We start from the raw sequence: 26955 nt of genomic DNA, 5'->3' as shown, positions 1-26955 counted from the left end.
CACCTACTTCATACATAAGTGGAAAGCTCAAGTTGAAGAAAATTCCAAAGAAAAAGAAAGTGTCTGACGAAGAAGATGCTACATACGAGCCAACTCCAGTAGAGAAAGAAAAGTTGAAAAAGAAAGGAATAAGAAAGCGCAAAGCACGTCCAACTGGTGAAGTGTCAAGGAGAAAGAAAGGTAGAAAAGATACAACTTCCATTCCAATACCTGAAGAAGTACGTAAAAAGACACCAGAACAACCTCAAAAGACAGTGGAAGAACCTTGTTCAGCATCAAAGAAACCACAAACTTCACAGAGTTCAAGCCATGGTTTTCAAAAGGTTCCTACTGATCTTCCGTCTGATTTTGGTGATTGGTTTAATGATGGAAAGGTTAATGCTCTGACAAAGAAAGTGAGTATTCTAGAAAAAGCCAAAGCTGAAGCAGAACTCAAAGCTGTAAAAGAAAAGCTTAAAGATGTTGAAGCAGAGAATGTTGCTTTGAGAAATGAGGTTGAAGGGCTGACAAATGTAGTTGAAGAGCTGGCAGAAAAGATTATGAATGTTGAAGCGCAATACAAAGCAATAGATGATTCTAACAGAACAATGATGGAGATGTATGCTGATCTGCAAGTATCGTCAACAAGTGCAAATGAAATTCTGAAGAAAGATATTAAAGCTTTGAGAGCAGAAAAAGAAGTTAAGGATGAATAACTCAATATGTTGTATGCTGTGATAGAAAACCATCTTGGTATTAATGTTTAAGCAACTTTTGATGAAATAGAGATCCAGAGAGCTGGGGCTCGGAGGATGGAGAAAGAGAAAAGAGACGCTGAAGAGGCTGCAGAGGCGCTGAAAGATAAAAGAAAGGATCTTGTGATTGATAAAGAAGAGATTCTTGGTTCGACGAGCAAGCAAGACAACCAAAGCCTGATGTAGAGGTAAATGTTTCTAACGTTGAAGTGAATACTAATGATGTTGAGATGAAAGACACAGAGGTAGAGGTTGAGGCAGATATTGAAGTGAACCTTGCTATTATTCCTGTTGGAGAAGTGAAGGATGTGATTCATAGTGAAGAGGCAAGTCTTAGAAGAATCGAAGTTGAACGTCGTTGTTTAAAGGAGAAGTTGAATAAGTATAAAGTTGATGACGACGATGAAGAGTTGAAAGAAATGTTTGGAGATGAAGATGAAGATGATGATGCCAAAGATGATAAAGATGACAAATATGATAAGGATGATAATGGTGATGATTGTCACACCCCGACCACGTAGGACAAGAAACCGTGGCGGAAACGTCGGGGAGTGTTGTAACAGAAGCTATTGTTTCATAACCATGGATACAAAAAGTTTTTCGTTTTATTGATAAAATTAAGCATTGCATTGTCTTAACATAGAATAAACAAGTTTTACATCGTCTATCACTATTATTATGTCACTAAGGCCTCGTCCAGATCCTATGTGACGCATGCATCCTAGTAGTCATTCAAGCATCAACACCTGAAACATATGTAAAAACTTAGTCAGCAAAGAAATGCTGGCGAGTACATAGGTTTTATAGGAGTGTCGAATTCATGGCTAGTTTAAGTGTTGCAATACTTTATTAAAAACTTTGTTTTGAAAAGAGTATCATATTGCAACTTAATTAACCAACTCAAATCAAGCGGGTTATAGTTTATAAAACTTCGTAGCCATGATTCTTAACCCAAAAACATTTGCTTTAGAAAACCAACTTGTAAAACATCTTGTAAAAACTCGTTAAAAACTCGTATAGTTTATATCTCTTAGAAAAACATTGTTGTGTGACATCGTTTCAAAATCGTTTACCTAAGTGAACTAAATAACGCCACGATATGTAGTATTATGAAAACACTTATATATAAGAAGTACCAATGGCGTATCTACCATGTTTTCACCACATTACCCCCGTCTCGTTATCTAAACACTTAACCAAAAACCAATCGTTTATCGAAATCGTTTAACATCGTTTCTAAATCGTTCCCAAATCGTTTACTCGTTCCCAAATCGTTTCCAATCGTTCACTCGTTTCCAAATCGTTTAAATCGTCATCGTTTTAATTGTGAAAACTTATAAATGGTCGTCTCGTTAACAACATTCAAACCTTTGTGACTCGTCCATCGTTCAACTCGTTGTCGTATTAACAAACCACCAAAGGGTAAGTTAACAAACATCAGATTCAGTCGCTACCCACAACCCCCACACATAACCATGGGTGTAGTAAAGTAACGGGATTTATCAGATCCTATGGTACCATAACCTAATACTAGTCGGCTTGATCAATGCTAATGAATGTCATTCGTTATGTAACTACAACCAACAAGTTTGTTCACTTATCGAAATCGTTCTTAGTTTAGTAAAAATCATTTTAATCGTTTTTGAAATCATCGTTTAAACTTTGAAAACATTTCGTACATATGAGTCACCCCAAAACATTTAAAAAAATAGTAAAATAGGGGAACTATGTACTCACATGAAGTGCAAAGTATCCTCAATCAATAGAACTTCAAACAAACTCGAGCAAACCAGAGAAATCAAGTAGCTCCAAATAATCGAACCACTAGTCAAACAATAGACGCCTAAATCGGAAGATCGGACAGAATGAGGTCTTGTAAACCAAATGAGTGTTGGAACTCATGTGATATGGTTTAACAAAGCCTACATCCTAAATCAGAACCTAACCTAAGTGCTTTCGACCCATCACGACCCATTAAGGTAGCTTACGCTACTTTAACGCGTCGTGCACGCAAAAGCGCGTTCGAGACGTCTAACTAGTCCTATGACAAGTATTATATGCCCATACATGTTTAATTATGTTACATAATCAGTTATGTTTCAAAAGTTTAAGTTACATATGCTTAATTACCAATTATGTATGAAAAGGGTATTTTGGTAATTTACCAAGGGCACATAAACTACTTATCATGCGACTAATCAAACCTAAGTGACCATAAGGTATAACCCCGGAAGGTTATTCCCTACGCTACTATGGTCACTAAACGTGTTTGGTCGGATCCTAATGATCGACCAGACGGGTCGTGTTCGAAAGTCTAAGCGGATGTTTAGTCCGCTTGACTTACGACTCTACATAAGCACTAAACTAACAAGTGACGAGCTAAACATGTCGAAACATGTTTAGTTAAGTTAGAAAACAGGTTTTGATATGAAAACAAACGGTTTTGACATCCTAGAGTAGTTTGGTTACAAAATACGCGAGAAAACGCATTTTGGCCGAAACTACGACTCGTCACTAAGCCTAGATAACGTGGTAATCAGTAGGTATAGTCACTAGGGACTATAACCATCGTGATTACGCTCACGTTATGAAGTTCAAACGAACTTCGCGTTGACCATAAACTGGTCAAAGCAGAAAGTCAAACACAGTTTGACTTTAACGATAGAAACGAACGAAAAATGCGAAAGAATACTTACAGAAGGTCCCCACAAGGTTTGATTCTAAGTAATCTCAGGTAGGAAGTGCACAAACACAACCACTTACAGAAAACTCAGATCAAATGTGGGAATGAATGAAGTGGGGGTTGGGTATTTATAGGAAATCCACAACCGTTAGGATCGTTTCTTGGAAACCGAGCTTCGATCTGAGCCTTACACCTCGTACCCACTGATTTACAAAACCATTGGCACCCAAAACCAGCCCATAGTTTAGGAGAAACCATGTGCATAAGTGTGTAACAGCTGGGAATAGCTGGAAAGCATTTCTGCTGATCTGGGAGGGGCTTACGGACCGTAGCAACCCCATACGGTCCGTAAGGGACCTGCAGACCAGCTATGTTTTCATTTTGACAGTTTTGGCCCCTGTGCGCGCATGGTCGAGTTTTGGCACTTCAAACACCCGTCAAACCCATTTTAAGGCTCTAAAATGAAGTTAAAGTGTAGGGAACTTGAAATATGCTCAAAAATATGCCGGATGTCGGTTCTTTTGGTCGTATGATTGCGTTGTTCGGTTAATTACGACGGAAGTCGTAACGAACGCAAAAACAGTCCAAATGGCGCGACGAATGGATTTTTATTATGCCAAACACTAAAACATAATATTTTAATGTTTACATAAATTTTTGGATGTCCGGATGTATTCAGAACGTAAGATATGCGCGAAAATGCAAACTTGTGCACTTTTTGACGCTTTTAGTCCCTATTGATCAATAAAGTTTGTTTTAGCATACCGAACCCCTCAAAGCCTATTTCTAAGCTAGGTAAAGGTTATTTAAGGTATGTTTAACTTATGATCAAGTTCCGGAGTGTTCGATACCATACAAATCGGTATAGTTTCGCAATTTGACACAAATAGTCCCTGCGATCGAACAAGGTTGATTTTAACACACCGAACCATCCAAAACTTATTTCTAAGTTATATGGAGGTTATTTAAGGTATGTTAAGCCTATTTCACTATTCCGTAGTGTTTGTTGCATTAAACTGGTTATATTTACGCATTAGTGCGCGTAGAACCTTCCAGAAAGCGATTTAGAGCTTGAAATTGGAATCGAATCGAATTGTAAAAATCACCAAACACAAATACACACATAATACATCAAAACACATATAATAACACCAAAGCACATTGTTTTATTAATAATCAACATTGTTTTACATCGTACAGAGATTACAGAGCACAGTTGTCACAGTCTCCCCTACTTCATGAAATTTCGTCCCGAAATTTTAACTAGAGGAAGCCTGTGAAAACAATTGCGGATATTTGGTCATCATTTGATCCTTGCGTTCCCAAGTAAATTCTGGGCCACGTTTGGACTCCCAACGAACTTTAACCAAATGAATCCGTTTGTCCTTCAACTGCTTGAATGTACGGTCCACTATCTCCACGGGTTTCTCGACAAAGTGCATCGCATCATCGATTCAGATCTCGTCGAGAGGAATGTGAAGATCAACGTCAGCTAAACACATTCGCAGATTGGACACGTGAAAAGTCGGATGAATATTTCCAAGCTCTGGAGGCAGCTCTAGCCGATAGGCAACCTTCCCAATTCTTTCCACGATCTTGAATGGTCCCACATATCGAGGTGCAAGTTTTCCTTTCTTTCCAAATCTCACGACTCCTTTCCAAGGTGAAACCTTGAGCAGGGCACGATCTCCGACTTGAAATTCTAAGGGCTTGCGTCGCATATCCGCATAACTCTTTTGACGGCTTCTAGCTGTCACAACATTCTCGCGAATTTTCTTGATTTTATCTGTTGTTTCTAGAACGAGCTCAGGTCCAGTAAGCTGAGCTTCACCAGTCTCGTTCCAACAGACAGGTGAACGACATTTTCGACCGTAGAGAGCTTCGAATGGTGCCATATTGATGCTAGCATGATAACTATTGTTGTAAGAGAACTCGATCATTGGCAGATGAGAATCCCAATTACCACCAAAGTCTATCACGCATGCCCTAAGCATATCCTCCAAAGTTTGAATCGTCCTTTTAGATTGACCATCTGTTTGGGGATGATAAGCAGTGCTTAGATTTAGTTGGGTTCCCATAGCAGATTGCATGGTCTTCCAGAAATGAGATGAAAATCGAGCATCATGATCAGAAATGATATCCAAAGGAACACCATGTCGTGAAACAATCTCATCAACATAAATCTTTGCAAGTTTATCAGCAGATAGGTCCTCGCGAATCGGGAGAAAATGAGCTGACTTCGTTAATCGATCGATAACAACCCAAATAGCATCGTGACCTTTAGATGTACGCGGTAACTTAGTGATGAGATCCATCGCAAGGCTCTCCCACTTCCAAACCGGTATCTCTGGTTGTACAAGCAAACCAGAAGGTCGTTGATGTTCAGCCTTGACTTTAAGACAAGTTAGGCATTTCGCTACATACAAGGCAACTTCTTTCTTCATACCAGGCCACCAAAACTTAGTACGAAGATCCTTGTACATTTTATCAGCACCTGGATGGATAGAATATCGAGACTTGTGAGATTCGTCCATCACTAGGGTGCGAAGATCGTCTTGTTTCGGAATCCACAAACGATCCTTGAAGTAGAGTAAACCCTCGCCTTTCCTTTCGAGCTTAAGCTTAAGTTGAAGCGGCAACTCCTCACCTATCAAATTTTGTGAAACACAAAATTGCTGAGCTTGAAGAACACGAGTTTGAAGATCAGATAGTGTTTGAACAGAATGAAGCTTGACTCGCTCTTTTCGACTAAGCGCATCGGCCACGACATTCGCCTTACCAGGGTGGTAGCGAATCTCGCAATCATAATCGTTCAAGAGTTCAACCCAACGTCATTGCCTCATGTTCAGCTCTTTCTGATTAAGAATATGCTGGAGACTTTTGTGGTCTGTGAAAACCACACACTTCGTGCCATAGAGGTAGTGTCTCCAGATTTTAAGCGCGAAAACCACAGCTCCTAGCTCAAGATCATGAGTCGTATAGTTCTTCTCGTGGATTTTCAGCTGTCTAGATGCATATGCAATAACTTTACCTCGTTGCATGAGGACGCAACCAAGGCCTAAGTTGGACGCATCGCAATAGACAACGAAATCATCGCTTCCCTCGGGCAGAGATAGAACAGGAGCATTACATAACTTCCGCTTCAGCGTTTGGAACGCTTCTTCTTGTTTGGGTCCCCACTCAAAAGGCTTATTCTTCTGAGTCAAATCAGTGAGTGGAACCGCAATTTTCGAGAAATTAGAAATGAATCGACGATAATAACCAGCAAGACCAAGAAAAGATCGAATCTCTGTAGGTGCCGTTGGCGTACTCCAATCCTTAATAGCAACAATCTTGGATGGATCCACATGAATACCTTGCTCGTTGACTATATGACCCAGAAACTGAACTTCTTTAAGCCAGAATTCACACTTGGAGAATTTAGCGAAAAGTTGTTCCTTCTTAAGGAGTTCCAACGTTAAGCGAAGGTGTTGCTCGTGATTGGCTCGAGTATTCAAATAAATGAGAATATCGTCGATGAACACAATAATGAACTTGTCTAAATAAGGTTTACAGACCCTATTCATTAAGTCCATAAAGATAGCTGGAGCATTCGTCAAGCCGAAAGGCATGACTGTAAACTCGTAATGCCCATATCTCGTGCGGAAAGCAGTTTTGGGAATATCTTCTTCGAAAACACGAAGTTGATGATACCCAGAACGCAGATCGATCTTAGAAAAACATGAAGCACCTTGCAGCTGGTCAAAGAGATCATCAATTCGAGGTAGGGGATATCGATTCTTGATGGTAAGCTTATTAAGCTCACGATAGTCGATACACATTCGAAAAGACCCATCTTTCTTTTTCCCGAAGAGGACAGGAGCTCCCCAAGGTGAATAACTCGGACAGATGAATCCTTTATCAGATAACTCTTGAAGCTGTTTCGATAACTCGTGCATCTCCGAAGGTGCAAGGCGATAAGGTGCTTTCGCAATCGGGTTGGCATTGGGTACAAGGTCGATATGAAACTCAACTTGACGAACTGGAGGCAAACCAGGCAGTTCATCAGGAAACACCTCTGGATAATCCCGAACAATCGGAATATCCTGAATACTCTTACTCTTGTCTTTCTCCTCGGTGACATGTGCTAGAAAAGCATGTAGGTCCGTGTTTCGGGATCCAATCCGTGATTTTCATGTTTATGTTCAAAGATGGAAGAGATAAAGAGATGATAAACAAACAACTTTGCATTAATCCGGTAGTAAAACATTACAAGTCGGCCCGACTACATGATAACCGAACTAATACCAAAGAAGTATACATCCAGGGAGAAATCAAGTGGTGATTTCTCCCGGTGAGGACTCAAACCTCCTATCACTCTCTTGCACACACTTGTGCTCTCACTCTTGTGTTGCAAATGACAAGGTGTTGGTATTTATACCAAACACAGGTTGCACGGTCGAAGGATTAAACTGACTGGTCGATAGATCATCTGTCGACCATCCAGCTTTCGAAAGATACACACATACCTCGAAGGATGCCATATCCTTCGAGGTCCATCTTCAACCTTCGATGGATATCTTTCGAGCTCATCGAAGGATACACAATCCTTCGATGCCTTATCCTTCGACACCAACATTAAACAACCATAAACTGTCTAGCAAACACACACGGTCAACCGAATAACCCTCTCGTTTGACCACTTCAAACGAGCGGGTCTATACACGTTCGATAGACCGTTTCACTAACTATTACAAATTCAGCGTAAAATAATAACTAATCTATTCGACAAGCATCGGACACAAAATCTGCATCAACAAATTCCCCCTTGTCCGTTGCTGTCGAATGCTGAAAATGCAACTGCAATCATCGATCTTCAGTCAAGTAATCATCTTCTCTGTGTAAACAAATTCCCCCTTGACCGATGATCCAGGTAAGTAGTATCTTGATGCTCATTGTATAATATTTCCCCCTCAGAGTACGCGCATCCGTGTTGAGTGTTGTGCAATTTCCTCAAAGGACTCAATTGACCGATCTTCCGCCGATCTTCCAATACTCCAACCGGCATTTGATAAGGGTTCCATTCTTTAACAACTGCATCAAGTCTTGATCTTCAAGCGTCTGTGCAAAACATTCCACGCAGAACCGTTTGTAACACCAGAAAATCACAAACTCTACCACCTGTGATTGCGTTTAGAAATTTACCGAAGAAATTCAACATTTGAAAATTTTTATCCCCCCATTTCTTTGGTAAAATCTCTAAACCTTAACAGATTCTTTCCACTTCAAAGAAACTGTCGTCAAATGTTCACCAATTCCCTCCACTGAGCAGAACTGTCATCAATCTTTATTGAATGTTCTCGGTTCCGAAAATTCACGAACATGACTTTCTTCTTTGCATAATCTAGTTGAATAAGAACGTCCCCTGGTACCCCGTAGGATCTGACTTGTATCCCCCCAAAGACCAAAGACTTTGTGAACTCGTTAGGACCGGTATAGACGTTCCAGGTTCATACGTTCGTCTTCAAATGCGAGAATATGACAATAAACAAAATCCTTTCGAAGATTTCCGAATAACCGGTAACAATCATAAATACTGATGCGCAGAAGCGAACATATCGTGTTGTGTTTGGCCCATAATAGTCGCGTCACCATTTTTGCCATTGCATCGGTAACTGTGACTACCCCACAATTTTTCAAACATCAAGTTTTCATCATCTCTTGTTTTCATCATACCGCATCATCCCGCATCATCCCGCGTGCTCCCAAAACCCATACGAATTTGATGTTAAAAATCAACTCAAATAACTTTCGCGAACACCCGACCCCTATCTGCATCAAAAACCTTTGTTCCAATTTTTTTTTTTTTTTTTTTTTTTAACATTTGCCCAAAATTTCACATCAAACGGGCCCAATAGAAAAACCTAGCAAAATATAACTTTAGGCGCTAGATTTTCACTTTGATACACCTTGTGTGGACGCGACTCGGCTCGGTTCGACTCGGTTAGGTCCGGCTCAAGCCCGACGTCACGACATTCCTCCGTCGTGCGCCCCAGAGTTCGACACGCGAAGCACGGAGAGCTGAGAACGTTTCCCGCTTGACAGGTCATCATGACATCATCATGATGATGTCATGATGACGTCATACCATTGACTAAAATTCACATGCTTGAAAGAAATTGGTTTCATGTACGTGTAGAATGCATGTGGGCAGAAACACTTTTATTGGACCTCTTTGTATGGGCTGTTGTTTTAGTGGACCGAAACCTATAACCAATCACACAATTGTCTCATATATATTTGTAAGCAAATCATTTGTGTGGTTGGCTGTGCACACAAGGAAAACAAGAAAATAGACAAGTGTTTTATTGTCACCACTTGATCTTTAACAGCTTTGATATATATTTTTTTTTATTAATTGATAAAAGCACCACCGCTAAATTCGACCAACCCTATCCTTCCATTTATTCTTAGCCGACAACATCATTTCCTGACCTCTTTTACTTCCTCGATAAAAACAACAACCAGCCGCCATTCACAATTGGTTATCCTTCGAAAACTGAATCAAAAGAAAGACAAACAAAGATCTTTCGAACATATCAGTATAACTTTCGAAGTTGTTGGTTGTTGAAGACTAAGATCTTTCGAAACAAAAACATCAATCGGATCTTTCGACAATGATCCTTCGAAAACAGTTGATGTTTCGAAGAAAGTGAAATGACCCTTCGAGATTTTGCTTGATCTTTCGAAGTCAGTTAGATGATAAAGGTGACCTATGAATTGTTGATCTGACCCTTCGAAACACAAGATGACCTTTCGAAATTTAAGATAGCCTTTCGAAACAGTAATCCAATCTTTCAAGGATTGGAGTTGATCTATCGAAAATTTAAATGATCTTTCAAAGTTTTGGATCTGACCCTTCGAACACAGTTGGGAAATGATTGACCTTTCGAGCAGCCTTATCATCTTACGAAATATGCAGATGTGACCCTTCGAATTCAGTGAGATGACCCTTCGAGCAGTTAACTGATCCTTCGAAGTTCTTTACATCTTTCAAATTATGAAGATGTGAAGAACATCAAGAACACAGCAACCTGGGTAATCTGCAGATTCGATGAAAACGCTCGTACACGATTTTTGATGAAGAAAACTTGAAGATTTAGGAGAAAAACATAAAACCCAACACTCGTTTTATCACAGATCTGAATATTCGGGTCCAGATCTGAGTTTTTCTCATTTTTACCATTTTTACATCTTGAACAAAAACCCACAAAAATCACAGATCTAGAGCACATGTGACTTAGTAAACGGTTAGTTTTACTAAATCGAGCACCATGGCTCTGATACCAATTGTAGGTCCGTGTTTCGGGATCCAATCCGTGATTTTCATGTTTATGTTCAAAGATGGAAGAGATAAAGAGATGATAAACAAACAACTTTGCATTAATCCGGTAGTAAAACATTACAAGTCGGCCCGATTACATGATAACCGAACTAATACCAAAGAAGTATACATCCAGGGAGAAATCAAGTGGTGATTTCTCCCGGTGAGGACTCAAACCTCCTATCACTCTCTTGCACACACTTGTGCTCTCACTCTTGTGTTGCAAATGACAAGGTGTTGGTATTTATACCAAACACAGGTTGCACGGTCGAAGGATTAAACTGACTGGTCGATAGATCATCTGTCGACCATCCAGCTTTCGAAAGATACACACATACCTCGAAGGATGCCATATCCTTCGAGGTCCATCTTCAACCTTCGATGGATATCTTTCGAGCTCATCGAAGGATACACAATCCTTCGATGCCTTATCCTTCGACACCAACATTAAACAACCATAAACTGTCTAGCAAACACACACGGTCAACCGAATAACCCTCTCGTTTGACCACTTCAAACGAGCGGGTCTATACACGTTCGATAGACCGTTTCACTAACTATTACAAATTCAGCGTAAAATAATAACTAATCTATTCGACAAGCATCGGACACAAAATCTGCATCAACAAAGCAACATATCCTTTTCTCAAATAACTCTGGGCCTTTGTACACGACATAAGCTTCAAACCGCTAGATGGCTTCTCGCCACGAACTTCCAAAACATCGCCAGACGGAAGAGGAATACGAACAATCTTATCGAAACAAACCACCTCAGCGTGGTGTTTGGTTAACCAATCCATACCAATGATAACGTCGAAGCTCCCAAGTTACATTGGCGTGGGGTCAATAGGAAAAAGATGGTTATCAAGGTTCAACTGACAATCACAAATAACAGAATCGAGAACAAGAGGTTTACCAGTAGCAACTTCGACAGACAAGGGTTTCCTCAATTTAGTTCTAGGTATCGCAAGCAAAGGCTCAAAAGATAACGAAACAAAACTTTTATCGGCACCAGAATCAAAAAGAATAGATGCGGGTCGATTGTTGACAAGAAACGTACCATTGACAACCTCATTGTCAGCCCTCGCTTCGTTTGCATTCAAATTGTATGCTCGCCCTCGAGCAGGATTCACGTTGGCGTTGATGTTCGCATTCGGATTCGCATTAGCATTTGCCAGCCTCGGACAATTGTTGCGGAAGTGGCCAAACTCTCCACAATTAAAACATGAACCTGGTGGGAATCTAGCAGCATTCCCTTGTGCCGGAGCTTGAACCTGGGCAACTTGATTTTGTCCTGAACGACAAATATTGGCTAAATGCCCAAGTCTACCACACGTCGTGCATTGCTTACAAGCTTGTTGTGCAACATGATGACCGTTGCAGCGAGCACAATGAGGTGCGGTACCGGCATACGCCTTTTTCGCAGGAGGTTGAGTTGGTGTGTTCTGTTCAGTCTGTGTCGTAACAGCAAAGTTATGTGCACCCTTTCGCTTCCTTGATTTCTTCGACGACTCACCTTCTTTACCTTTACCCTTCTTCTTGTCTTTCGCAGAATCAAACGATTTCTTCTTGTCACCCTTGCGGGTGAGTTTACCCTTTCTGACTTGGGATTCAGTCAGGGTAGCAGATAACTCGATCGCTTGGCGAAGGGTAGTGGGTTTAACAGCGGTCACAATATCCAGCATAGAATCGGGTAGACCATCGATATATCTTTCGATTGCTTTGTCTGGTGGGGTAACCATGGTGGGACACAATAGACTGAGTTCCTCAAAGCGATCCGTGTATGCACGGTGCTCAGCCCCATCTTGTTTTAAATCGTCAAACTCTCGCTCCAAAGCTCGAATCTCGTGACGGGGACAGAACTCTCTCATCATGAGAGCCCGAAGCTCATCCCATGTTTGTGCCAACGCCACTTCGGCACCCCTATCGCGCATAATACCATTCCACCAGGTAAGCGCTCGCTTCTCAAACACGCTTGAAGCAAATTCAACCTTACGTGCCTTCGGACATTGCACATGCCTGAATGTGTTCTCAATACTCTCGAACCACTGTAGGAGCGCAGTTGCTCCTTGCGACCCAGAAAACTTTAGAGGTTTAGCAGAATTGAAGTTCTTGAAATTACACTGCGCATTGTTGTTGTTATTATTGTTATTGTTGTATATCTCGTGAACTTGAGTTACAACACCGGGAAGCACAGCAGCCACTTGCTGAGAGACCAGGGCTGCGATTTCTTCAATGGTGAAAGACTGTGCTTCACATCATGGAGGCATTGTCTAACAAGGAAATATGAGAAACGAGTAAGGTTGATAATTAGGAAAAGCAAAAGATGTATCGATAAAATACAAGGAAGGCGATCATTTGTCCGTTACCTCGAACAAACAAACGAAACAAACGATACGCAGTGACTAATCAAAGTAAATGAATCAAAATAATGCATCGCGAAGACATGCTCGCCTATAAGTAAACACTCACCCCAAGAGTTCCCAGGTAAGAGTGACTGGTCCGATTATATGGATTTGTACGAACACTCTAGCCTTAGACAGAAAACTCAGAGTACAGGCATTCACTCTTCCAGTTTGCACATGTTCACATTATTTTAACCCAAACTTTGACGAGATTTTGAAAATTCAAAAGGCACTAAGCCAAATATGAATCAACTGGAAGGGTTCAAAAACATATAACAGAGGGTTCAAAACCTAGTAATCAATCATCCTAGAACGGATGATTAATTTTCGAAGCAGATTCGGATTTGTGTTCTCGTTGTGGTTATCACCTAAGGATAGGTGACGGTTTTGTTTTAAAATCTAAACACAAGTAAACTTGTGTTAGGGTCCTAAAGTTATAGTCTAGGTCAAAGCATTACTAATAACCTAATTTCCTATAACCATTGGCTCTGATACGAACTTTCTTCTGTCACACCCCGACCACGTAGGACAACAAACCGTGGCGGAAACGCCGGGGAGTGTTGTAACAGAAGCTATTGTTTCATAACCATGGATACAAAAAGTGTTTCGTTTTATTGATAAAATTAAGCATTGCATTGTCTTAACATAGAATAAACAAGTTTTACATCGTCTATCACTATTATTATGTCACTAAGGCCTCGTCCAGATCCTATGTGACGCATGCATCCTAGTAGTCATTCAAGCATCAACACCTGAAACATATGTAAAAACTTAGTTAGCAAAGAAATGCTGGCGAGTACATAGGTTTTATAGGAGTGTCGAATTCATGGCTAGTTTAAGTGTTGCAATACTTTATTAAAAACTTTGTTTTGAAAAGAGTATGATATTGCAACTTAATTAACCAACTCAAATCAAGCGGGTTATAGTTTATAAAACTTCGTAGCCATGATTCTTAACCCAAAAACATTTGCTTTAGAAAACCAACTTGTAAAACATCTTGTAAAAACTCGTTAAAAACTCGTATAGTTTATATCTCTTAGAAAAACATCGTTGTGTGACATCGTTTCAAAATCGTTTACCCAAGTGAACTAAATAACGCCACGATATGTAATATGATGAAAACACTTATATATAAGAAGTACCAATGGCGTATCTACCATGTTTTCACCACATTACCCCCGTCTCGTTATCTAAACACTTAACCAAAAACCAATCGTTTATCGAAATCGTTTAACATCGTTTCCAAATCGTTTACTCGTTCCCAAATCGTTTCCAATCATTCATTCGTTTCCAAATTGTTTAAATCGTCATCGTTTTAATTGTGAAAACTTATATATGGTCGTCTCGTTAACAACATTCAAACCTTTGTGACTCGTCCATCGTTCAACTCGTTCTCGTATTAACAAACCACCAAAGGGTAAGTTAACAAACATCAGATTCAGTCGCTACCCACAACCCCCACACATAACCATGGGTGTAGTAAAGTAACGAGATTTGTCAGATCCTATGGTACCATAACCTAATACTGGTCGGCTTGATCAATGCTAATGAATGTCATTCGTTATTTAACTACAACCAACAAGTTCGTTCACTTATCGAAATCGTTCTTAGTTTAGTAAAAATCGTTTTAGTCGTTTTTGAAATCATCGTTTAAACTTTGAAAACATTTCGTACACATGAGTCACCCCAAAACATTTAAAAAACAGTAAAATAGGGGAACTATGTTGTCACACCCCCAAAATCCACCTGCGGAGTAACACCGCTTGGGAGCGTGACTGACCAGGACCAAGCCACCAATCATATTGAACATGCATATAGTATTAAGTAAGATAAAAGAAAACCATCCGTTCAATACCAAAGGTGTTCAAAACATGTTATTGTTTTAAAGTGTAGCGGAAGCATAGTAATAATCCAACAATAGTAAATAGTTCAAATGTTATAATAGTTCAGCATAGAAACCACGAATCCTTGTCCACAACGACCCGCTTCTCCAGTGCAAGCTCCAAGTACCTAACGATCTGCAAGGCATGTAACAGAATGGTCAACAAACTAGTTGAGCGAGTTCACAGTAAGTAAATGTGTAACAGTAAATAACAGGTGGCTCTACAGGGCCGATAGTAAGTTGTGCTGGTGGGGGCTTCCCATGTTAAGTGACCACTAGACTGTTCGTATTATTATCCCTGTTCTTCGTCCGAGAACAGAAGTGTGTATAAAGTGTGCGTAGGTTTTACGCACGTATCCTTCGTAACCTGAGGATAGAAGTAAGTAATGCGTACACGTAGGTTTTACGTGCGTATCCTTCGTAACCGAGGATAGAATGGCATGTGAACCCGTAGGTGTTATCCCAACCTACGTAACCGTCCTGACATCCGAGGACATGATAGGTGACAGTCTAGTAAAGCATATGTACGTTCCTTTCAATAATAACCTTTAACCCATTCCCACAACCCGGGGATCCCATGCCTTAGTAGGAGTGTGAACTCACCTTGGTTTGCTCGGTATGCTAGGTTATGCACTCACAAGTAATTAATCACGTCCTAGTGTATGCACGTATAACAAATCAGTTCATGTTCGCAATGATTCGCATGCAATACAATGTTCACGTAACAGTCAGTTTGTACGTCGGCGCAACACGTACCATTTCCTAGTTACTCATCAGCTAGTGCACACAATTACAAATGTAAACATTCATCATCAAGCATGGCATGTCAAATAGTTCATGTATACATTCCATCCTTCGAAGGATGTTTATAATTGCTACTATCCTTCGATCCACTGCTAACTTTCGACACATCAGTGATCTTACAAGTTTTCACAGTTATCTTTCGGACTAGTTGGTATGTTTCGTACCATCAGTCATCTTTCGACCTAAGGTATCTTTCGGTCAACTTAATTATGTTTCGGTCATATCTATCCTTCGGTCAATGCTATGTTTCGACTACAAGCATCTTTCGACACTACCTATGTTTCGACAAACAGTATCTTTCGATCAATCAACAGTTACGTTTTCACAATCAGTTACGTTTTCACAGGAACAGCAACCCTAATCATCTATACAGCCGTCATCATCATCATTACCAAATCATCAGAATCATTTAGCACATCTAATCATAACGCAATCATCCAGAAATCATTGTCTAGCATGAACCTAGTTTAAACGTATCACGAAACCGGTTAACGCACATTAACACATCATCAAACCCTATGTGAAATCTATATCGATATTCAATCGTATTCAAAATCATAATATTCAGGCATGTATCAGTTCAGGTTACATCAACAATCAAGAACACACTACACGTGAACACATACGCATATAAATGAACGATCGAATCAAATAGATTTTACTAACCGAAATGAGGGTTTGGTCGCAAGGGTCTCCTGTGGTTACTAGCTTGCCGTCACAGTTTGGAGAGCTCTAGGGTTGGGAATATGATAGAAAATGACAGCCGGTACATGTTGATACGTACTTATACGTATTACAGAAATGGGCCAAGCCCATTGGAAGGACTGGGCCGAAACATATCGAAGGATATGTTTCGTGCTCGAAGGATATGTTTCGGGGTCGAAGGTTATCCTTCGTGGTCCTTCGAATCCTTCGAACTACATGTCATCCTTCGAGGGCTAGGTTAAAGTTAATATTATAATAATAACAATTCTAATATTATTTTCTATCACCACAAATAGTAACATATAGGCAAAACGACAATATATTCTATTAACACACAACTCGTATAATTCAAGTCCACAATCCAACAACTAAACAGTCAAAGTCAAAGTCAACGCGCAATAAATGCGAAAGTGAAAGTCAAACACTCGAGTTGTCACATTATCCCCAACTTAAAAGAAATTTCGTCCCGAAATTTGGTACGCACTTACTGAGGAAGCTAGGTATCGTTCACTGGTTTTCCTGGGGTGTCACATCATCCCCCCGTTGATTTGGAATTTCGTCCCGAAATTCAGTAGTAGTAGCTTCAGTCTCAGAAGTGGATACATTGGTTTCGAATAGCTGGGGGTACTTTTCTTTCATCTGGTCTTCGCGTTCCCATGTATACTCCGGGCCACGCTGGGAGTTCCAACGAATTCGAACAAGAGGGATTCTCTTGTGTTTGAGGACCTTAACATCCCGGTCCGTGATTTCAACTGGTTCCTCGACGAACTGCAACCGCTCGTCGATAGTGAGTTCCTTAAAAGGAACTATAAGGGTCTCATCTGACAGGCACTTCTTCAGATTTGACACGTGAAATACATTGTGAACTGCACCGAGTTCAGGAGGTAGGTTTAATCTGTAGGCTACCTTGCCAATCTTTTCTAAGATTTCGAATGGTCCGACGTACCGCGGATTCAGCTTGCCTCTTTTACCAAAACGAACCACACCCTTCCAGGGTGAAACTTTCAATAAAACCCGGTCCCCGACCTCAAATTCCAATGGCTTTCTACGCTTGTCCGCGTAGGCTTTCTGACGATCGCGTGCTGCCGCCATGCGTTGCCGTATCTGTGCAATCTTTTCTGTGGCGTCCACTACAATATCTGGACCCGTAATCTGGCTATCCCCCACCTCTGCCCAACAGAGAGGCGACCGGCATTTACGTCCGTACAATGCCTCGAATGGAGCGGCTTGAATGCTGGTATGGTAACTGTTATTGTATGAAAACTCCACTAAAGGGAGGTGCTTTTCCCAGCCGTTGCCGAAATCGATAACACACGCTCGAAGCATGTCTTCAAGGGTTTGGATAGTTCGCTCAGACTGCCCATCTGTCTGAGGATGATATGCTGTGCTCATGTCTAATCGTGAGCCGAAAGATTTGTGCATCGCTTGCCAAAGCTCTGACGTGAATCGTGCATCGCGATCCGAAATAATAGAGGTGGGCACTCCGTGCCTCGAAACAACTTCTTTCATGTAGATGTCTGCTAGGGTAGAAAACTTATCCTTTTCTTTGATAGCCAAGAAGTGAGCAGACTTTGTGAGTCGATCAACGACCACCCAGATAGTGTCATTCCCACGCTGGGATCTAGGTAGGCCAGTAACAAAATCCATGGAAATTTGCTCCCATTTCCATTGTGGTATTTCTGGTTGCTGAAGTAGGCCTGATGGTTTCTGGTACTCGATTTTAACCCTTGCACAAGTTAAACACTTGCCGACGTAAGTTGCGATAAGAGCTTTCATGTTTGGCCACCAATAAGTTGTTCTGATATCGTGGTACATCTTATCCGACCCTGGATGTACCGAGTAGCGAGACTTGTGCGCTTCATCCATCACAAGTTCGCGTAAACCGCCATACAGTGGGACCCAAATACGCCCCGTTACATAGTAGGCGCCGTCTTCCTTTTGTTCCATTTGTTGCCTTGTACCGCGCAAGGCTTCAGCCTTGACGTTTTCGGGTTTTAGTGCTTCTATCTGAGCTGCTCGTATCTGTGCAGGAAGACTGGACTGAATGGTAAGCTGTAGCGCTCGCACGCGCTTAGGTAGAGAGTCTTTCCGACTGAGGGCATCAGCCACAACATTGGCCTTGCCTGGATGATACTTGATGGCGCATTCGTAGTCGTTCAGAAGTTCAACCCATCTTCGTTGACGCATATTCAAATCCTTTTGCTTAAAAATATGCTCGAGACTCCTGTGATCGGTGTAAATCGTGCACCTGGTACCGTACAGGTAGTGTCGCCATATCTTAAGTGCGAAAACAACAGCTCCCAGCTCTAAATCGTGCGTCGTGTAGTTCCGTTCATGAACCTTGAGTTGCCGAGAGGCGTATGCGATCACTTTATCCCGTTGCATCAATACACAACCAAGCCCTTGTATCGATGCGTCACAATAAACCACGAAGTCATCCGTGCCCTCGGGCAGTGAGAGAATAGGCGCGCTGCAAAGCCTATCCTTTAAGTACTGAAAAGCGGTCTCCTGTATATTACCCCATCTGTAAACGACACCTTTCTGTGTAAGCATAGTGAGTGGTTGCGCGATCTTGGAGAAGTCTTTAATAAATCGCCTGTAGTAACCCGCCAAACCCAAGAATTGGCGTATTTCTGTCGGTGTACGCGGTGCTGGCCAGTTTCTGATCGAATCAACCTTGGATGGATCGACATGAATCCCATCCTTGTTTACCACATGGCCTAAGAAGTGGACTTCACGAAGCCAGAAGTCGCATTTTGAAAACTTTGCGTACAGTTGCTCGTTTCGAAGAAGTTCCAAGATAACGCGTAAGTGCTGCTCGTGCTCCTCCTGACTCTTGGAGTAAATCAAAATGTCGTCGATGAAAACGATGACGAACTTGTCGAGATACGGTTTGCACACCCTGTTCATAAGATCCATGAAGACTGCAGGTGCGTTTGTAAGCCCGAATGGCATGACCAGAAACTCGTAGTGACCATAACGAGTTCTGAAAGCAGTTTTGGAGACGTCCTCATCCCGGACTCTCAGTTGATGATACCCTGACCTTAAATCGATCTTGGAATAGTAACACGACCCTTGCAACTGGTCGAATAAGTCATCTATGCGTGGAAGAGGATAACGGTTCTTCACCGTCACCTTGTTGAGTTCACGGTAGTCGATGCACATCCTGAACGTACCGTCTTTCTTCTTCACAAATAACACTGGAGCTCCCCAAGGCGAAGAGCTTGGACGAATAAAGCCCTTTTCCAAGAGCTCTTGCAGCTGCTTCGACAGTTCTTCCAGTTCGGTTGGAGCTAAACGATATGGTGCGCGGGCTATTGGCGCTGCTCCAGGTGCCAATTCGATCTGAAACTCGACTTGACGATGAGGCGGTAAGCCTGGTAAATCTTCAGGAAACACCTGAGGGAAGTCACGTACAACTGGGATATCCTCCAGCTTCTTTTCCTTTGCTGATGCATCAGTAACGAGAGCCAGAATGGCAGTATGCCCCTTTCGTAAACATTTCTGCGCCTTCAAGTAAGAGATGATGCCAACCACAGCACCACTCTTGTCGCCCTGAACTTCGAGAGGTTCTTGACTGGAGCGAGGAATACGAATAACTTTTTCCTTGCATAAGATCTCTGCGTGATGTTGAGATAACCAATCCATGCCGATGACGACGTCGAAGCTACCCAAGACTATGGGTATAAGATCAATCGTGAAAGTCTGACCCGCTAGAACAATGCTACAACCCTTGACTACCTGTGTGGCTTCTACACTTTTACCATTGGCTAGTTCTACGACGTGTTTGGTGTCTAGGGGTGTTGGTGTACGTTTTAATAATTTACCCATTTTCAGTGACATATAACTTGTATCAGCACCCGAATCAAATAAGACAGTAACATAAATATCGTCGAGAAGAAACTTACCCATAACCACATTGGGATCATTCACTGCATCTCCTCGACCCAACACAAATGCTCGACCACGAGCTTCATTGCCGTTGTTGTTGTTGTTGTTGCCCCCATTATTGTTGTTATGGTTCCCGTTGCCCTGATGGTTGTTGTTGCGGTTCTGGTTCAACTGTGGGCAATCGCGTTTGAAGTGACCTTCAGCCCCACACTTATAACACCCCCTGTTGCCCTGTTGCTGATTCTGCTGATTCTGTGGAGCTGGTTGCTGAGGCTGCTGATTCTGATTTGCAGGGCGAGCGCTTCTACAATCTTTGGCCTCGTGACCCATCTTTAAACACCTTTGACAACGGCCCTTATTGCACTGGCCGCTGTGATGCCTGTTGCAGTTGTTACACTTTGGAAGGTTTCCTCGATACCCTCCCTGTCTGTGGCTGCTCGATGAGTGCTGACTGGGACTTTGGTAACTATCCGTCTTTCGCTGCTGAGACTGTGACTGTACCGATGCTGATCCCTTGCTAGAATCCCCCTCCCATTTTCTCTTACTTTCGCTGGGAGTAGCAAGTGTAGTAGTAGCAGTAGCGGTAGCACTGATACGCTTTGGCAGTTTGCCCTGGTCTACTGCCTGATCTGTGATGCGATGAGCGAGACGCTGGATTTCCTGGATGTTGTTGAGGTTAGCCGAGGTAACGTGGCTCTGAATCTCTGACGCGAGCCCCTTGAGATACAACTCAATTCGCTTGTATGGAGGGTCCACCATAGTTGGACATAACACAGCCAACTCATTCGATCTTTTGGTGTAAGCTTCGATTTCCGAACCAACCATTTTCAAGTTATACAACTCGTCCTCCAACTTGTGAATGTCTTCTCTAGTGCAGTATTCCCTCTTGATCAGTTCTTTGAATTCATTCCAGGGTGTGGCGTTAGCAGCTGCCAACCCTAAGATCTGCACTTGTGCGTTCCACCAAGTGAGCGCAATCCCTTCAAGTGTGCCAGTGGCGAACTTCACCCTGCGAGCCTCAGGGCATTCACACATTTCGAAACCGACTCGAGCTTTTCAAACCAGTGGAGGAGTCCAACTGCCCCCTCCGTGCCACTGAACGAGCTAGGACGACAGTCCATAAAATTCTTGAATGTGCACCCAGGTTGTTGCTGAGCGGGTTGACCTATTGTGTACGAACAGGGCAAAGTTAAGTACAAGAATTAATGTAGGATCTAAAGATCCTAGTGTCTATATTGCAGGGTGTACTACCTGCTTGGGCGGCTGCAACTGCCGCAGCAACGAGAGCCTCTAGCTGGGCTTGAGTCATGGTAATTCGTGCGGCCATTGATCTTCACATCAAAGGCAACATAAGTGAGAAAGGTTCGCGAATAGTGCGATGACAGAAGAGTGTAAGCACATATGTATTCTCATGCAATGTCAAGTTGTGAGCAAGTAATGTAAGCATACTACGAGCAAAGTTCTATGCAAATTCTAGCATGTAGGCAATAAACATAAACCTTATTACCTAGGGAGTTGAGTCTTGCACGTGGAGCGAAGCGTCGTTGTGGATCGTTGAGAGCACTGTTCTGGTTATAGTCTGGTTTTAATAAAAACGTTTTCCCATATTAAAACCAAGTTCTCTATAACCAATGGCTCTGATACCAATCTGTCACACCCCCAAAATCCACCTGCGGAGTAACACCGCTTGGGAGCGTGACTGACCAGGACCAAGCCACCAATCATATTGAACATGCATATAGTATTAAGTAAGATAAAAGAAAACCATCCGTTCAATACCAAAGGTGTTCAAAACATGTTATTGTTTTAAAGTGTAGCGGAAGCATAGTAATAATCCAACAATAGTAAATAGTTCAAATGTTATAATAGTTCAGCATAGAAACCACGAATCCTTGTCCACAACGACCCGCTTCTCCAGTGCAAGCTCCAAGTACCTAACGATCTGCAAGGCATGTAACAGAATGGTCAACAAACTAGTTGAGCGAGTTCACAGTAAGTAAATGTGTAACAGTAAATAACAGGTGGCTCTACAGGGCCGATAGTAAGTTGTGCTGGTGGGGGCTTCCCATGTTAAGTGACCACTAGACTGTTCGTATTATTATCCCTGTTCTTCGTCCGAGAACAGAAGTGTGTATAAAGTGTGCGTAGGTTTTACGCACGTATCCTTCGTAACCTGAGGATAGAAGTAAGTAATGCGTACACGTAGGTTTTACGTGCGTATCCTTCGTAACCGAGGATAGAATGGCATGTGAACCCGTAGGTGTTATCCCAACCTACGTAACCGTCCTGACATCCGAGGACATGATAGGTGACAGTCTAGTAAAGCATATGTACGTTCCTTTCAATAATAACCTTTAACCCATTCCCACAACCCGGGGATCCCATGCCTTAGTAGGAGTGTGAACTCACCTTGGTTTGCTCGGTATGCTAGGTTATGCACTCACAAGTAATTAATCACGTCCTAGTGTATGCACGTATAACAAATCAGTTCATGTTCGCAATGATTCGCATGCAATACAATGTTCACGTAACAGTCAGTTTGTACGTCGGCGCAACACGTACCATTTCCTAGTTACTCATCAGCTAGTGCACACAATTACAAATGTAAACATTCATCATCAAGCATGGCATGTCAAATAGTTCATGTATACATTCCATCCTTCGAAGGATGTTTATAATTGCTACTATCCTTCGATCCACTGCTAACTTTCGACACATCAGTGATCTTACAAGTTTTCACAGTTATCTTTCGGACTAGTTGGTATGTTTCGTACCATCAGTCATCTTTCGACCTAAGGTATCTTTCGGTCAACTTAATTATGTTTCGGTCATATCTATCCTTCGGTCAATGCTATGTTTCGACTACAAGCATCTTTCGACACTACCTATGTTTCGACAAACAGTATCTTTCGATCAATCAACAGTTACGTTTTCACAATCAGTTACGTTTTCACAGGAACAGCAACCCTAATCATCTATACAGCCGTCATCATCATCATTACCAAATCATCAGAATCATTTAGCACATCTAATCATAACGCAATCATCCAGAAATCATTGTCTAGCATGAACCTAGTTTAAACGTATCACGAAACCGGTTAACGCACATTAACACATCATCAAACCCTATGTGAAATCTATATCGATATTCAATCGTATTCAAAATCATAATATTCAGGCATGTATCAGTTCAGGTTACATCAACAATCAAGAACACACTACACGTGAACACATACGCATATAAATGAACGATCGAATCAAATAGATTTTACTAACCGAAATGAGGGTTTGGTCGCAAGGGTCTCCTGTGGTTACTAGCTTGCCGTCACAGTTTGGAGAGCTCTAGGGTTGGGAATATGATAGAAAATGACAGCCGGTACATGTTGATACGTACTTATACGTATTACAGAAATGGGCCAAGCCCATTGGAAGGACTGGGCCGAAACATATCGAAGGATATGTTTCGTGCTCGAAGGATATGTTTCGGGGTCGAAGGTTATCCTTCGTGGTCCTTCGAATCCTTCGAACTACATGTCATCCTTCGAGGGCTAGGTTAAAGTTAATATTATAATAATAACAATTCTAATATTATTTTCTATCACCACAAATAGTAACATATAGGCAAAACGACAATATATTCTATTAACACACAACTCGTATAATTCAAGTCCACAATCCAACAACTAAACAGTCAAAGTCAAAGTCAACGCGCAATAAATGCGAAAGTGAAAGTCAAACACTCGAGTTGTCACATATGTACTCATGAAGTGCAAAGTATCCTCAATCAATAGAACTTCCAACAAACTCGAGCAAACCAGAGAAATCAAGTAGCTCCTAATAATCGAACCACTAGTCAAACAATAGACGCCTAAGTCGGAAGATCGGACAGAATGAGGTCTTGTAAACCAAATGAGTGTTGGAACTCATGTGATATGTATTAAGAAAGCCTACATCCTAAATCGGAACCTAACCTAAGTGCTTTCGACCCATCGCGACCCATTAAGGTAGCTTACGCTACTTTAACGCGTCGTGCACGCAAAAGCGCGTTCGAGACGTCTAACTAGTCCTATGACAAGTATTATATGCCCATACATGTTTAATTATGTTACATAATCAGTTACGTGTCAAAAGTTTAAGTTACATATACTTAATTACCAATTATGTATGAAAAGGGTATTTTGGTAATTTACCAAGGGCACATAAACTACTTATCATGCGACTAATCAAACCTAAGTGACCATAAGGTTTAACCCCGGAAGGTTATTCCCTACGCTACTATGGTCACTAAACGTGTTTGGTCGGATCCTAATGATCGACCAAACGGGTTGTGTTCGAAAGTCTAAGCGGGTGTTTAGTCCGCTTGACTTACGACTCTACATAAGCACTAAACTAACAAGTGACGAGCTAAACATGTCGAAACATGTTTAGTTAAGTTAGAAAACAGGTTTTGATATCAAAACAAACGGTTTTGACATCCTCGAGTAGTTTGGTTACAAAATACGCGAGAAAACGCATTTTGGCCGAAACTACGACTCGTCACTGAGCCTAGATAACGTGGTAATCAGTAGGTATAGTCACTAGGGACTATAACCATCGTGATTACCCTCACGTTATGAAGTTCAAATGAACTTCGCGTTGACCATAAATTGGTCAAAGCAGAAAGTCAAACACAGTTTGACTTTAACGATAGAAACGAACGAAAAACGCGAAAGAATACTTACAGAAGGTCCCCGCAAGGTTTGATTCTAAGTAATCTCAGGTAGGAAGTGCACAAACACAACCACTTAGAGAAAACTCAGATCAAATGTGGGAATGAATGAAGTAGGGGTTGGGTATTTATAGGAAATCCCCAACCGTTAGGATCGTTTCTTGGAAACCGAGCTTCGATCTGAGCCTTACACCTCGTACCCACTGATTTACAAAACCATTGGCACCCAAAACCAGCCCATAGTTTAGGAGAAACCATGTGCATAAGTGTGTAACAGCTGGGAATAGCTGGAAAGCATTTCTGCTGATCTGGGAGGTGCTTATGGACCGTAAGCAACCCCATACGGTCCGTAAGGGACCTGCAGACCAGCTATGTTTTCATTTTGACAGTTTTGGCCCCTGTGCGCGCATGGTCGAGTTTTGGAACTTCAAACACCCGTCAAACCCATTTTAAGGCTCTAAAATGAAGTTAAAGTGTAGGGAACTTGAAATATGCACAAAAATATGCCGGATGTCGGTTCTTTTGGTCGTATGATTGCGTTGTTCGGTTAATTACGACGGAAGTCGTAACGAACGCAAAAACGGTCCAAATGGCGCGACGAATGGATTTTTATTATGCCAAACACTAAAACATAATATTTTAATGTTTACATAAATTTTTGGATGTCCGGATGTATTCAGAACGTAAGACATGCGTAAAAATGCAAACTTGTGCACTTTTTGACGCTTTTAGTCCCTATTGATCAATAAAGTTTGTTTTAGCATACCGAACCCCTCAAAGCCTATTTCTAAGCTAGGTAAAGGTTATTTAAGGTATGTTTATCTTATGATCAAGTTCCGGAGTGTTCGATACCATACAAATCGGTATAGTTTCGCAATTTGACACAAATAGTCCCTGCGATCGAACAAGGTTGATTTTAACACATTGAACCATCCAAAACTTATTTCTAAGTTATATGGAGGTTATTTAAGGTATGTTAAGCCTACTTCACTATTCCGGAGTGTTTGTTGCATTAAACTGGTTATATTTACGCATTAGTGCGCGTATAACCTTCTAGAAAGCGATTTAGAGCTTGAAATTTGAATCGAATCGAATTGTAAAAATCACCAAACACAAATACACACATAATACATCAAAACACATATAATAACACCAAAGCACATTGTTTTATTAATAATCAACATTGTTTTACATCGTACAGAGATTACAGAGCACAGTTGTCATAATGATGATGATCAAGACGGTGCTAGTGGTTTGTTGATCACAAAGCCATCAGGTCCAACTACTATTAAAGATTTCTTGAATGATGAGCTGAATGAGCAACGAGAAGAAGATCAACATCATGGGGAGTCTTCGTCTGGAACCAAACATGCTGATATTCACGAGGTATTCCTTAATCTTCCTAAACTTATTTACTTGAATCATACTGAGGAAGATGGGGAGTTAGTAGAAAACTGGACTAGGAGTCCATGTTAGACAGGTTGGATATGGAAGAAGATAGATTTAAGTTTGATATTGAAGAAGAGATTCCACCAACTCCAGAACGGGAGTATGTATTCAAGTTTGTGAACGGAGCAGATAACTTTAATGATGTAATCATTGAAGAGGGATCAGATTCTGACCATGACACTCCATTTCATTATATTGGTTTAGATGATGATTTTCCTACCTTTGATGAATTATTCCGATCTCACAATGAAGATGAATTTAGAAGGAAAGTAGTTGAAAAGATTGCTACTCAAGGTGTTCCAGAAACTGTATCTAAAGAAGATCTTTTAGA

At 41.4% G+C, this 26955-nt stretch overlaps 1 protein-coding gene across 1 annotated transcript; it reads left to right on the top strand.

Moving 5' to 3' along the window:
• Nucleotides 1–791: 791 nt before the first annotated feature.
• Nucleotides 792–26651, top strand: LOC110933671 (glutamic acid-rich protein-like). Its single transcript, XM_022176880.1, has 3 exons — nt 792–882; nt 945–1226; nt 26377–26651. The coding sequence occupies exons 1-3, from the start codon at nt 792–794 to the stop codon at nt 26649–26651; spliced, it is 648 nt and encodes a 215-aa protein (XP_022032572.1).
• The last annotated feature ends 304 nt before the right edge of the window (nt 26652–26955 follow it).

This window comes from Helianthus annuus, chromosome 4, assembly GCF_002127325.2.
Source record: "Helianthus annuus cultivar XRQ/B chromosome 4, HanXRQr2.0-SUNRISE, whole genome shotgun sequence".
In the NCBI taxonomy this organism is placed as follows: Eukaryota; Viridiplantae; Streptophyta; class Magnoliopsida; order Asterales; family Asteraceae; genus Helianthus; species Helianthus annuus.
Note: the sequence above shows the minus strand (reverse complement) of the source record. Positions and strands in the feature narration are given on the sequence as shown.

Bases quoted from the DNA above. Each gene is read 5' to 3' on its own strand.
- LOC110933671 (XM_022176880.1), top strand. From the start codon at position 792: ATGGAGAAAGAGAAAAGAGACGCTGAAGAGGCTGCAGAGGCGCTGAAA. The intron at 883-944 runs GTTCGACGAGCA...CTAACGTTGAAG, and splicing joins TGATAAAGAAGAGATTCTTG to TGAATACTAATGATGTTGAG. The intron at 1,227-26,376 runs GTGATGATTGTC...TACATCGTACAG, and splicing joins ATATGATAAGGATGATAATG to AGATTACAGAGCACAGTTGT.